Below are 14,033 nucleotides of genomic sequence, written 5' to 3'. Positions count from 1 at the left end.
AAATTTAATAAGACTTTATGGCAAGTTGTGCTAAACACATTTCAGAAGAAATATACAACAAGAAAGTCTTGCCTGTAGCCATGGTAAACTAAACTTCCAAACTGATCAAGTTAGACTGTTTGCAACTGAAAGGGAGGCAACATCGTAAAAGCCAGAATATGTAACAGTCATACTGAAGTCTCTTTTACTCTGCTGTTAATGTCAGTAATAGCATTGTTATCCAACACGGGAACACTCAAGCATGGAATAAGACAATAAGGCCATTAACTTTATAAGAACAGTTCCAAAAAACAGAACACCTTTTTGCAAAAAGATTAAAAATAACAGACTAGCAGATATAAGAATAACAAATATATATATAAGCTATGGTTATGGTACAAGACACAAGTATCATTTGAGCCTCTCTAGCTTATGTGCATCAACAATTATAAATCATTACAGACTCTCTATAACTTACGATTATCAGCATTTATAAAATGAAGAAGAGTGTTCCGCTGTGGGCCAAATAAGGAATGCCCTCTAGTGCTGGGCAACAAGAAAACATGCCATCTAAACAAAATGAGAATGATCATCTACAAAATGAGTTGCCCACACAAATTTCAAAGATGCAAATCTTTTACGTGATGCCAATGCTTCTACACTGATTTCTACTATGCCCCAGATGACCAAACATGCATACTTTATCACCATTAAGCAGTCTTACTTATACAACGTGAATTACACTGGCGATGGTGCAAAAAAAAAAGGCTAATAGCCGGGGTTTGGAATTTTACTAGAATTCTAACACATCGCATCATTATCTACATAGTCTCTATTATGGACAGCAGTAATGTCATTTCACATTTAATGAGACTGAATAACTGCACTAGAGTAGTATCCTCTGCATACAATACTACAGCATGTTATTTTCAAGGTCAATAACCATGTCACAAGTAAGATTCCAAAACATTACCCTGTGGGACACCAGAAATAGTATTTCAGGGATCAGATAGGCAAACAACTCCCTGCACCACTAACTTGGAAAACTGTGACTGAGATTAGATAGGCAAACAACTCCCTGCACCACTAACTTGGAAAACTGTGACTGAGATTACCTAACTTTACATGAAACTATTTCTGCCGATCAACACACTCTTCAAGAACTGGACAAGGCAGTGTTAATAGAAAACCCTTGACTGTTGTCATCTTATCAACTTTTCATTGCCAATGGCTAGTGACTGAACCTGTGGCAGTGGTAAAAAATAAAAATGGCCATACAGTGGACCCCCACCTATTTGCAGTTCTGGATTTGCGGCTTCACCTATTTGCGGATTTATCTGTGGAACATGTATACAAATTATTCGCGGAAAATTCGCCTATTCGTGGTATTTTTCATGGAGAAATATTCACAAATTACTGTATTTTCATATAATTTTTGTGACTAAATGCACTTTTTGTGATAAACTAATTAAAATATTCAGGTATAAGCATTATTTTGGCGGGTTTTTTGGGGTTTTGAACTATCAAAATAGGTAGTTATGAGCATTTTTAGAGGGGTTTTAAGTATTCGCGGATTAGAGCTATTCACAGGGGGCAGTGGTACGCATTCCCCGCGAATACTGGGGGTCAACTGTACCTAAATGTTTCCTAAAGAGACAATGGATGAGAAGCAATTTTCTTCATTTAATTTCAGCTTTGACAATAACTATGGTAGATGTAAAATCAAAGGCAAAGGTATGGGGGCAGATGAGTACCCACACACTTATGAATTATCATAGTTAAAAGATGGTCTGGGGACAGACATGTACCCACATACTAATGAACTATCATAGTTAAAAGGTAAGTAAATTGTGGTAATACAGATGAATATACTAAAACTATCTTTTTAATTTTCCATTTGGAACGCTCCAATCCCACCTGATGGAAACTGCGATCATAGATACTAAACCAAATATGTATATTGCATATTACACTATGAGAATGAAAATAATCTCAGCTGCAATAATTCCCAGGAAAATAGATGAAGTCCACAAATACACTGAAATGAGTCTCCTCAAGTGATAAGAAGTTGGCTGGTTGACCTGAGACATCCCTTCTAAATCATTAATATCTACATGAACCCAAAAGTTGAATGGAAACTCAATACACTAACAATCACTTACTCTGAAATAAGACAATGAGTGAGGATTAAACATAATATTTTTCTCACATATGGTACTGTTCTTTTTCCTTGTTCTACATCACAGCTAAAACAAAGTCATTCCAATCATAACATGAACAACTTTAGCACTGTTTGAATAGACCAAGAACCTACAGAGATTGCATGCTCAGTCAATATCTGAAGTGAATCATCTACAGAACATTATACAGAATGATAAACTGGGGCTTCCATCGAAAGGTATTAGAAGACAGAGATTCCAAGACATTTAAATAAAAAATTAATATCACATTTAATGATAAAATAAATACCAGTATTCTACAGGTACACCACCAATATTCTGGCAATGGATCCTTCTGAACCTCATTTAATCCACATACATTAATGGGTGCAAACATGAAATGCCAGTGGTTACCAGAACTACTCTACAAGCCGATTGTTGCCAATATCCATAAAACAGTTTTAACATATTTATTTTAACAGCAATTTGTTTATACAGTATACTAATCCTGCTACAGCATGTAGCAATGTACTATGCATCTATTGTGGCATCTCTAAAATTTTTTAATAAGAAAGTTCTGTAAAGAATTAGGATATTAGGAAAAACCCACATTATAGAGTAATAAATGAATTACCAAATTCTAAAAGAATGAAGATTGTGTTCTTCATGTACATACATCTATGTTTGTTCTCAGCAACTAGCTTATGAATAAAATGTTACAAAAACAAACTAATTCTGTATATATATAACAGCAATTGAAAAGTAAAACTACAGAAAGACAACACCTCTACTGGATACAAGGAAAAACCTGTACAATTTCACATGCACAAGTCAACATTGGCCCAATCATATCATTTTCCATATTCTCTTACTATTGTTTACAAGAGACTTGCATAATTCAAACTTTACTTGAAGTATACCCCAAAAGAATGCCATAACGGAGTTTGGTAAGTTGCCAGCCACCTATTACCTTGGAGAAAAAATGAGGCACTGGCAAAGCAGCCCAAGAGTCTGACACTAAATCCAAACATTTATTCAGAACATCCCTGAATCACATATTTTTTCTAGCCCCCCCCCCACCAATTAACCCAATACAGTATTATGATTTTTTAATAACCTAGATAATAAACTTTTTTTTCTTTTTTCCTGAAAGTGAATGCATCATTCTTTGTTCAGCAAGCAGATGTAGTCTTAAACTACTATTATGTAACATCTGATAGATTCGAAAAACTGGCAATCAGTCAAGCATTTGGAACTAATTTCATTCTAAAAGGCTATTTTTCTGCTCGAAGGAATTGCATCATTCTTTGTTCAACGAGTCGGGTATATAAATTACTATTGTCTAACGTCCAATGGATCAGCAAAATTAGTAATTTAGTGGTGTACTGTATGATATCTAAAAATTTACATACTACAAAAGCTTTAGATTTTTAGGAAAAACTACAAGTGCATCTACTAATGGCAAACTCAAACATTCAAAACCATTATTGCATAACATTGTTATTCACATCAATCAAAACTGGAGAAGAGTATACTGACAATTATTCAACAACAAATGTGAATACAACAGAATACATTTCAGTAGAGCAAAGTTATGCACCACATAAAAAGGGCATTAAGACACACTGTTCCTTATGCACTGTCAATGAACGATTAGGAATACTACAAAAATCATAATTTTACATCATCATTAACATTAAAATTCTCATAAAAAGAGGCAGAAGCCAACAATTATTTTCAAATGCCAAGCCTTGCAACCAGGATGTCCATTTTGAAGAACATCTGGCAGATACATTATCCATCCAGTTTGGCATCAATACTGAATTGGTCTACTTTTTTATGCCAGTGGGAGATGAAAAGTAAATGATCATGGTTTGTATTCGTGTAGGGATACTGTACAGGACTGAAGTTATTCTGAATGGGGTAGGGGTTGGGTGGTGGTTTGTCTTGAAGTTCACACCTTTCCATTAAGTTAGAAACTTAATTTGGACTGAAAAAAATATATTGTCTTTTCATTCAATCAATATCCTTATAGGTCTAATATATGAACAATGAAGCAACAAACAACTGTCAGAAGAATCAGTGCATCAAAAACTCAAAATCTCATACCCTAAGTTGGATAAGCAAGTCCATTTAAAACTCCAATAACAATCTTGTCCAAGATACAATGGGATCCAAACATATATTAAGCCTGACATAATACTAAAATCCCCTATTGAAAAAATACTAATGATACAAAATATGGTACAGTATTTTGAGACAACAAAGTTTTTGAACTGAGTACCTGTGAAAACAGCAAATAGAAAATATTCCATAACACTACTGAAACTGGCATGTGGGGACACATTCCCAATAGGTGTTTCTACTCCTGATGGGCAGCAAAAGGATTTCTGTGCAGAGCAGGGAAGAAATTGTAAAAATATATATAAAAAAACTAAAGAAAAGCAATGAAAGTACAACACAGAGTATATATACTACAGTACCAAAGAAATGTTGCCCACCCAAATGCTCTGTTTAAGGAAAAAATCTATAATAGTGCACATAAAATGATCCAACAACTTGCACCAACAACTACTAAGAACTAATACTTTAGTATTTAAAGATAACTCAAAAGAGCATACATGCAAGCAAGAAACAGGTTTTTCAAAACAAAAAATCAAACTACAACAGTAAAAAATACACTTATATGAGGAATACAGTACAGTATAAAGTATGCATAATAAAGATCAACAATGGATATACTGTACTGTACATACATTATAGAAAATATTAAATATAGAATCACAACTATGATTGCAACACACTTAATTTCTATGTAATACAAGAGTGATGGAGCAACTTAAAAACTCAAGTGAGCATGCTTAAAAGAAGAACCAAAAATACAACACATGCCAAAGTCTAACATATACTGTACAAGGAACTTATGAAAAAACACTAGACACTGGCAAGGCAGCAGTGAGATTTGAAAGCAGAAACAGCATTATATGAGAAAGAGTAGTGAAAAAGACATGGCACAATGAGATAAGACTAGGACAACTTAAAACTAATGATGAAATTGGTCAGCATCACACTGGCTCACCTGCACGCGAGGAGGATGGGGGCGGGTGGCGCTGGCATCACCTTCCACTCCTCGGCTCAGTACCACCTGTGATGATACTGAAGGCAACGCAGGGTGAGCCAGTGCTAAGCTAACTCCTCCTTTAGACTTCATTTGCTCACCACATTCACACAACTTCTAACAGTTCATTACTTCTGCTATAACTTTACTGAAACCTCAATACCTGTAATATTTATATACAAGACATGCCAAATTCTCTACAGCAATGTGAAGGTAACTACTGATACACACAATTGTGACTGGCCATTTAGGAATAAAGTTCTGAATTTTGAAAAAAGGAAATTACATCATTAAGTCAGATCTAAGCCAAATACTTGCATCTAACAAAATAAAAAGAAAACCATTCTCAGGAAATACACTGTGTCTGACAACTTTAATGTTCAAGATCTATTAACAATCTATACTTCCTCTCAAAGACCATTCATTTCACCACACACACACACACATACAAAATGAATATTACATGGACTATTAATTTTATTGTTCCTGTAAAAGTATTTTAGATAACCTATATGGGAGGGGTTCTAACCTTATTTAAGCATTCAATACTGTATAACTAATAAAAATAATCTGCTCTTGACTATTTACGGAATGTCAAAGCACATAGCTATATAATGTTATATGATGCTTATTGGCAATGTAATACAGTATATAAATAAATGAACACAAGCAGATTTTCAATACAGTATTTTTTTTTTTCTACACTGGTTTGAATATTAGCAACTTCCAGCAGTTAGAAAATTTACTTTTTCATGTTACTATAGCCCTGATTAGGGATAACATTTAATGGTTGGAATTTTATTGACTATTCACATAAAAAACCCACTATCTTTAACTTACATCCCAATTTATCTGGCTTTTAACAACTTTTAAATTATTTATTTGGCAGGTTTCTATATACAATCCAAGTGAATCTTACTAACAACTTGCCCTGCTGAAGTTATACAAAAAGTAATAACTCTAATCCCCTTACAATAGGAATAAAATGCATATGTTAAATTTTCACAAAGGGATATGCTATGATAAAATCTACTAATATATTCCAATTATAAGTTATTCAACATCAAGGATGAAAACCATCAGACAGACACCCTGCATTCTTCCTGTAAAACAACAGGAAGAATGGGTTTATATAAAAAAAATCTTCCTGTCAAAGAGAATCCTTTGTATAAGAAATCTCTGACTGAGAGAGGTACCAAAAGTTAAGACTGTTGTCATCTTTTTACTAATGCCAAGAGATGAGCATGACTGTTTTATTCTAAGTATAAAATATGACTTATGTTTAAACACTGTACTCTTCTGTCCTAGTTCTATAATTACTATATACTTCTGTACTAGTACTACAATAAAATGCTTATATTAATATAAATTACGGAATGAGTTCATAATTCAACACAAATTTTCAAACTTTTCAATAATGTTCAATTGCACAAAGGAACAGGCATCTGACCTTGGCATCAGCAATTAAATATTGCCTTGAAATTTGGAAATACTGCAATGCACAAAGATAAAGTAGATGAGTGGTCGCTGAGGAAACAAGGAAGCTTGACGAGTACTTTAGGGTCTGCCATTTTTCTGGAGGGAAGTTTCCAACAAAATTATTGGGTGACTATATAGCTTTTTTATTTTCTTTATCCTAGTAAGGATTATAAAAACAAAGAACCTCCAAGTGAGACAAGTACATAACTTCGCAAAGAAAAATAATAAAAATACCAAACTGTGACATAAGGGGAGTCAGTACACAACAGAAAGTGCCAGGTTAAGAAAACAAAAGAGCCTACCTTGAAACGTATTCTTCAACTGATTTTAAAGTGTGTTATCAGAGCAAAAAATTTATTTCCAAAAAAATGACTAAATAAATTTGTTAAAATCAATCAATCAAGCAATACTTACAGGTCTGATTTCACTTCAAAAAGTTTTCCCACATATTATATTACGGCTAACCCTAGTACAAGTGCTTGTGTGATTATTTGTTCATAAAACCCAAACAAATCTCCCTTTAAATCCACTGCTAGGGTCTATGAATTAGTAAAAGGAAGACACCCTTTGGGCATTGTGGATAACATGTCAGAAGTTTTAGTAAATACTGTAAACAAATGATGAACTCACCATCAAAGTAAAATTAATAAATTTTCATTCACTTAAGTTTTCCATATTAATGCAATAGCACACTGACACTACAAAATATCCTGTAGTTTGAATGATGAGAGTAAAGAAATAACCAGCAACATCAAAGAACAATAAATAAGCCTTTAATACTAACATCATCCTGCTTTGGTCAGTGACAACAAAATATTTTTGAAATATATTAAAATGAGTAAAAAATCAATTCCTACAGAATTATACCTTAAAATATTTATCCACAACTGCAATCAATGGTATATTTAATCATTTAAACGTATATAAATAAAGAACTGATAATTGTGGTTTATGTGTTTATATACTTTGTAAAGGAAAATATGTTTGTAACATTTTGACCATAAGCTGACCTTATATTACCAATATGACAAATTTATTAAATTAATTTGTATTTTTCATAACTAAAATCTCTTGGCATAAGCCAAATTTCCAATGAAGCATCTGAAGCGGTTACCATACTTTCACATTCATGGGAACATGTTAACAACCCAAGTATTAAGTGAAGATTAAACGGAAGACATTTTGAAAAGGTATGACTACAAAATGGGAGTGTGTGTGTGTGGGAAAATCTGCTGTGGAGAGAGGTGATGCACACCTGCTGATAAATTATAGGGACACCAAAGATACAGAAGGTTTGTACATGTGATGAGATGGGAAAAGGAACCTTAACTCAGAGTAGTAGCAGATACAGAAGTAGCATAAGACCAGTAGGAAGGCCCAGAAATTCAAACTAAAAAGGGCGTACCGTAAGACCTAGAACATGAGAGCTCTCAGAAAATAAACATAAGAAAAAAAGCAAGAAAAGAGAACTTGTTAATGCAAAAGCGTTATTGATAATTATATGATGAATATTGATGGTACTTGAAAAGGGATGAAATGGAATGGTACATCCTCTCAGATTCAAGTAAGTGCATCATATTTGGAGACCCATCTTGTTTTCCAAGGTTAAAAATGATCATATGGGCACTTACCATTATATAGTTTGTGTCTGTGATTAACTGTACTTAAAGATGAGTAAAAGTGTGCCAAAAATCTTGTGTAACAAACTTTTAGAATTTTATAAAACTTAAAAATTTGAACAAGTCGCCATTTTATCTAATACTATAAAAAATACTGCACAATTCAGCATTGAAATACAATGCAATACAGTCTCCTACAAAAGCTAAAACCACATTGTAACTAAGAACTTCATGAAAAGGATTCTGAACTTAAATCAAATGTTGCAGGGATCTGGCCCTCTCATAACTAACAAATCCTGGTGATCATCAGAGTCACTATTGAGCCAAACCTTACATATTCAAGATATCCCACAATTAACAGTATTTCCTAACTTCTATCCAAAACTAAACTGTTCTCTATACTAATCATTTACTTCAAAACTAGTTGGCAAATGGACCATGTACATATAACAACCTAACAAAAACCACCCAACTTGTAGTTGTTAGAAAAGTTTTATATCAAGTGGAGGGGTTACTGTATTCAACATTAGCAGATTTCAAGTACCTTATACCTGTATACATCAAATTTTACATCTTCATGTTCTAAAGTTGGCCCACAGGAGCATGCTCTACATAGGACTGAAAGAGAGCAAATACAAAACAGATTCCTTAACGCATGAACTATCTGGCCAAAATAAAACGGCAATTTCAAAAAACTACTGTAATAATCAAACCCTCAGCATTACCAAAAAACTACTGTACCCACACAGCAAATGTCTCAGTTGGAGGAAAATTATTCAGTGCTAAAAGGACTACGGATATACAACTCAGCCAGAGTTTATATGTGTCACATAGGTACAGTATTCTGAAATCCTTGGCAAATTACTGGATGTACCATGTGAATATGACAAAACATCAACAAGCAGCAGGTTCCACATTGTAGGAGTACTAGCAATAATTTCCAGCATATTCTGGTTAATATCAGGAATTCTCACTGAAATACTATCAAAATTCTCTTATCCTTCATTTATTAATAAGGAATGATCTTACATTTCTTTTGAAGAAACAGCAATAGGTGGCAACAGCACAACTAAATTTCTGCGTTGGAGATTTCGATACACATAAGATGCTATCACAGGTTTCCAGGATTGATCATGATGACAGGGAAGTTTACGAATTTTCAGGTCTATATGGTATGGAATACCATAAATAAATTCCTTAATATCATGACAAAGCAGTTCACAGGACTGACATGATCTATAAAGTCCTCTTCCTTGCCTTGATAAAAGGTCCATGCCTTAAAAAAAGGTCTAAAGACAAATTGTATGAAAAGACTGATCACCGCAGCCCTCTTATATAACTCTTGTTAATTTTCTGAACTGAAGAATCAAAGGAGTGATGCTAGATATGCCTATGAAACTGAATTTGGTAATACCAAACTATGAGTTAAAATACCCTGTTTTCAAAACAAATACAATCATAAATGACACTGAAGAACTTCATTAATTTTCTTTTAAATATGTATAAAATGACTGATCTTTAATGGCTGACAAACACTACAGTATTTCCATAAAAAACACAATGAATGTAGAGCAAGTTATAAAGCAAGAAAGTAAAAGTACTATAAAAAATGTGCAGTGGAATTTATATCTTCAAACTTAACACAGTGGTAGATTTAAAACCAAGTATGATTTCAATGCATCACTCTCAAAATGCTCATGCCAACTCTGAATGTGTTGTATATAGGTTCATGGACAGACATCTTATACTATTTAGATGCCACTTTTAATCTGCCTGGCTGTATAGTGGCTTACTGCATGATCAGACACAACAAGCAGGCAATTACTGATGCTGAGAGCTACTGAGATGTAAAGTGCTGATATACTGTAAACTGTCCTTGCCACCAGCCTCTTTGGCAGTCCTCGATCTATTACATATGCAGTTTGGAGGTGTTTGAAACAAAAATTTAAACTACTTCAGTTCCACACAGAAAACCTCCAACTCATGCCATCATGTATGAAAAACCAGAAACCTAAGGGCTTAACTCCAAATTGTAGATGAATTTGAGTGGTACAGGTAACTAAGCTTGGAAGAATGTCAATCAGAGTAGCAGAGCTGCAAGTTGATTTCCACCATAAGTCAATGGTTTGCCTTTATCGGCGCTTTAACGGGGCTATAACTTCATGTTTGGCAACGTAACATGATGTTGCACCAGGTTACAGCACAGTTAAATTGATACCTATTCTTGCTGTTAGCGACGTCTAAGGCACCGTAACTTGATGCAACATCAAGTTACGGCATGTAAAACACCATTAACAGCGCTGAAAGATCGAATCCATGTAAATAGGTATCACTGAAGTCAGTGATGAACTGTACTTACAAGGCAAGGCCACACACAGTAGGTGCCGTTATTATTATGATTATTATTATTATCATTACTATTATTAAGCAGTTGTAACCAGGCCATTGAGCTAATTCATTTAGCTCTCATAAGGCTTGTCTGGAGGAATGTCTTGATAAGTAAGGTTTATGTTTGATTTATTAAGTTTGAGCTCTTTAAAATATTATAATTGGGTTAGCTGAAAATTATGGAGATTCTGGTAAAATTTCGTGAAATTATTTCTTCCCAAAACCTTACATGCATTGTTGACGTACCCCTTTATTAAAAGGAGTAAACAAAGAAGAGGAATATAAACAAACTGCCCGTGGCATTGTTGGACATTAAACAAACATTTCAACCTTCTCATGATGCTATGCATCCTTGAAGGCCAAAGAAAATTGCCCCTAGCTCTCAAGATGCTGATAAGCTTTAGATGTTTCTCCTTTTTCCATGGTCACCCACATAAAGGTATAATGTGCAAGCTCCCAGGTATGGCTGGCATCAAGTGTACTGTACTGTATAACAAATTATCCTCCAGTCTCCATCCTGAAAGGAGTAAGCCTTATGGGGTTGTTACTGTCTAGCTATATTACCAGCCTCTCTTCTTGACAAATACATTGGGCAACAGGTAAAGACTTCAATGGGTAGGATCGAAGCCTTCCACACTTAGTGAACCGCACTCCCTCCCTTTGTTAAGTTGTCCTTTGTTGGGTTCTTTGTCCACCATAGAGATCAATTCCCAACAGATCCACTTCATCCCATTCCTGCAGCAAAAGGGTAACTAACTTGGGTTAAAGGTGGTCAGGACATCCTGATCAGTCAGGTGCTGCTAAGGAAGGCTTCCAAGGCTGCATTTCACAGGCCAGTATATTGTAGAATTTTCTGAACCTTTGAGTCACCCAAGAAAATATATACATGGTGGCCATAGGACAGTCTTAACCCCTCACAGCAACTCAGGCCTGCATCCTCAGCAAGCTATTCTTGAGGCAGTCTACCGCAATGTGACCATAGGTAGTCTACCGCAATGTGACCATAGGTAAGTTAAATCCCCAACACTGTGGCTGCTTTGGAGGCCTTCTTTAGCCTGGGTTGTTGACGCCTTAAAATTCCACAGTCGGGAACTTCTGCAAAGATGGATCTGTTCTGGAGGTTTTCCAGTTCCTGCAAGTGGTCCTTTATCTGAACTCTACCAGCATTACCTTGCCCTGTAAGAACTCAGATCTCATTCTCTTGTCAGGAGGTAGGTTCAGTTCCAATGATGGTTATGGAGCTGTGTGTTCCAAAAGGGGTTGTGTGGTAATTTAAGTCAAAGTACTGAGAAGTGGCATTCATTACCATGGTGATAAAGCCAGCAGTTCCTGTCTTAAGAGACCTATTCTTTCCCCTATCCTGGGACTGATAGAGGACCAGCAAAATGACATTTGAAGCTGAACCATGAAAGAGAGGGGAAGGCATCCTTCTTGTACTCCAAGTGGAGAGGAAGTTACCAGAATAGTCTGCTGTAGTAAAAAAAAACTAGCAGTCTGCTCCCCACCATCTGGGCTCAGACCACCAAATGGGAACTGGTTGCAGTCCTGCCCTTTTTCAGCTCCAGACCGCCAATGGACTTGCTTGAAAGATTGGCAAACTGTGGAATCTGGAAACTCCTTTCTCGTATCAATCTGAGAGCAACCCCAAAGTCCTGGCATACCTCAAGTGCCTGTCATTGCTACACTTCCTGGAGCAAGTTCACCCCAAGTCCCAGTGGCTGCTTGAATGTAACTAGTTCTAGAAAGCTCTGAGGAAGGGGGGAACAATTAATTCTAGTTTTCTTAAAAATCCCTTTCAGAGGTTGGCGAAAGTTAGCAGTGATCATCCTGCAGGCAGCAGCACAGGAAGCCGGGGTCTTAATGCAGAGTGAGGAACTTCAGATACTCCTCTATATATGTAAGGCTAAAGGTAAGTAAATTCAGAGATAATATTCAGCCAAAAAAAAGGAAGTTATAGAAGAACGCAAACTGACATGAGCCATTACAAGGCAAGACAGCCCACAATTCCCTTACTTGCTGCCATGCTGGTAACAGGGAAGAGATTTTGGTTTTCTTTCAATTAATTTGACAGGATTTGAAATAATTAGAAGAAACAGACACTAATATAACTGGAATGACCTTTTTGTATAAACACTGCCAGTTCTCTTGCTTGTTTACTATTTATCATTAGTCCTTATTTTTTATGTTACTGATGTGTCATAAAATTCTATATGTTAAAGGATTATGTTAAACACCACTTTGTTACATGTGTGAATTGTGGTCCAATGCTTTCATGCATTCAAGTGCTGGTAATTTAATGCCTATATTTTATATTAACCTTTTAAATTTGGGGGGGGGGGTTTAAAATCTCTGTGCCAAAAAAATCACCCTTCACTGAGTAAAAATGCTTACCAATAATTTTCTTTGATTGCGCTATGTAAAACTTTGTTGTAATAAAAGAATATTTGTTCCCTTTTCAAAAATTCACAGTAAATCATAAAAAGAGACATTCAATTTCTGTTTACACAGGTACAGCAGTCCTCAGTTATCGGCGGGGATTCCGTTTCTGACAGCGTGATGATAACCGAAAATTGGCGATAATAGCGCCGATCCCAGGTTATCGGCGCTGATAACTGGGGATCAGAGCCACTGATAAGTAGGGATCAGCGCCAACGACGGGGAATTGACGGTGATAACCGGGGATCGGTGTCAAAAATCCGGTTATCATCGTCACTAGACAAGTGCCGTAAAACCAGATCGCTGATAACCAGGGACTGCCTGTAAAAGTGTTACATTGCCTTTCCAATATGAAATTCATTATGCAGTGCACTATTTGAGCCATGTACGATACCAAAAAGCAAATTCGAAAAAAATAAAATATACTTGAGTGGCGAAGTTTTTTGAATGAAATAACTGTTTATGTCACTTTTTAAAAATTGCCATAAATCAGAATATATACTAGTCCCCATGACAATAAGCATCCATACACACCTTATTCAAATTTCACAGTTACAATGATTTTTTACAACTTATGGTTAATTTTTTCAAAGTTTATTGTTCATCATTACCAAACATTTTGTATTTCTATTTTGTTATTAATTTTTGCGAGACCATATATTTTATGGTATGGTATAAATTTTTTTTTTTAACAGGGATTGAATATTCATTAAGTATGTATGGTAATTTAAGAAGGGAAAGTGAGCAGTTTTACTATTGACCATCAATTCAGTTTTGAGGTTTAGACCTCAGAAATCTTCACCCTTGCCTTCCCCTACATCAACTGATCATATAATGTGAGCTCAGACACTTGCT

General features: G+C 35.3%; 1 protein-coding gene across 17 annotated transcripts in view; it reads right to left on the bottom strand.

The window, feature by feature from the left end:
* The window catches only part of LOC136838597 (sex-lethal homolog), a 204,401-nt gene that overhangs the window by 27,438 nt on the left and 162,930 nt on the right, over nucleotides 1–14,033 (bottom strand). For 10 of the 17 annotated variants that reach the window (XM_067103811.1, XM_067103805.1, XM_067103809.1 and 7 more), the window contains one exon: nucleotides 4,423–4,528. The exons of 6 other annotated variants lie outside the window; for them this stretch is intronic. In XM_067103811.1, coding sequence (XP_066959912.1) covers nucleotides 4,423–4,528 — 106 coding nt within the window. Of the gene's footprint in view, nucleotides 1–4,422; nucleotides 4,529–5,217; nucleotides 5,295–14,033 lie in introns of all 17 variants that reach the window. One more of the 17 variants, XM_067103821.1, reaches the window with a different exon arrangement.

This window comes from Macrobrachium rosenbergii, chromosome 5 (genome assembly GCF_040412425.1).
Source record: "Macrobrachium rosenbergii isolate ZJJX-2024 chromosome 5, ASM4041242v1, whole genome shotgun sequence".
In the NCBI taxonomy this organism is placed as follows: Eukaryota; Metazoa; Arthropoda; class Malacostraca; order Decapoda; family Palaemonidae; genus Macrobrachium; species Macrobrachium rosenbergii.
This window is presented reverse-complemented; position numbering and strand designations above follow the sequence as displayed.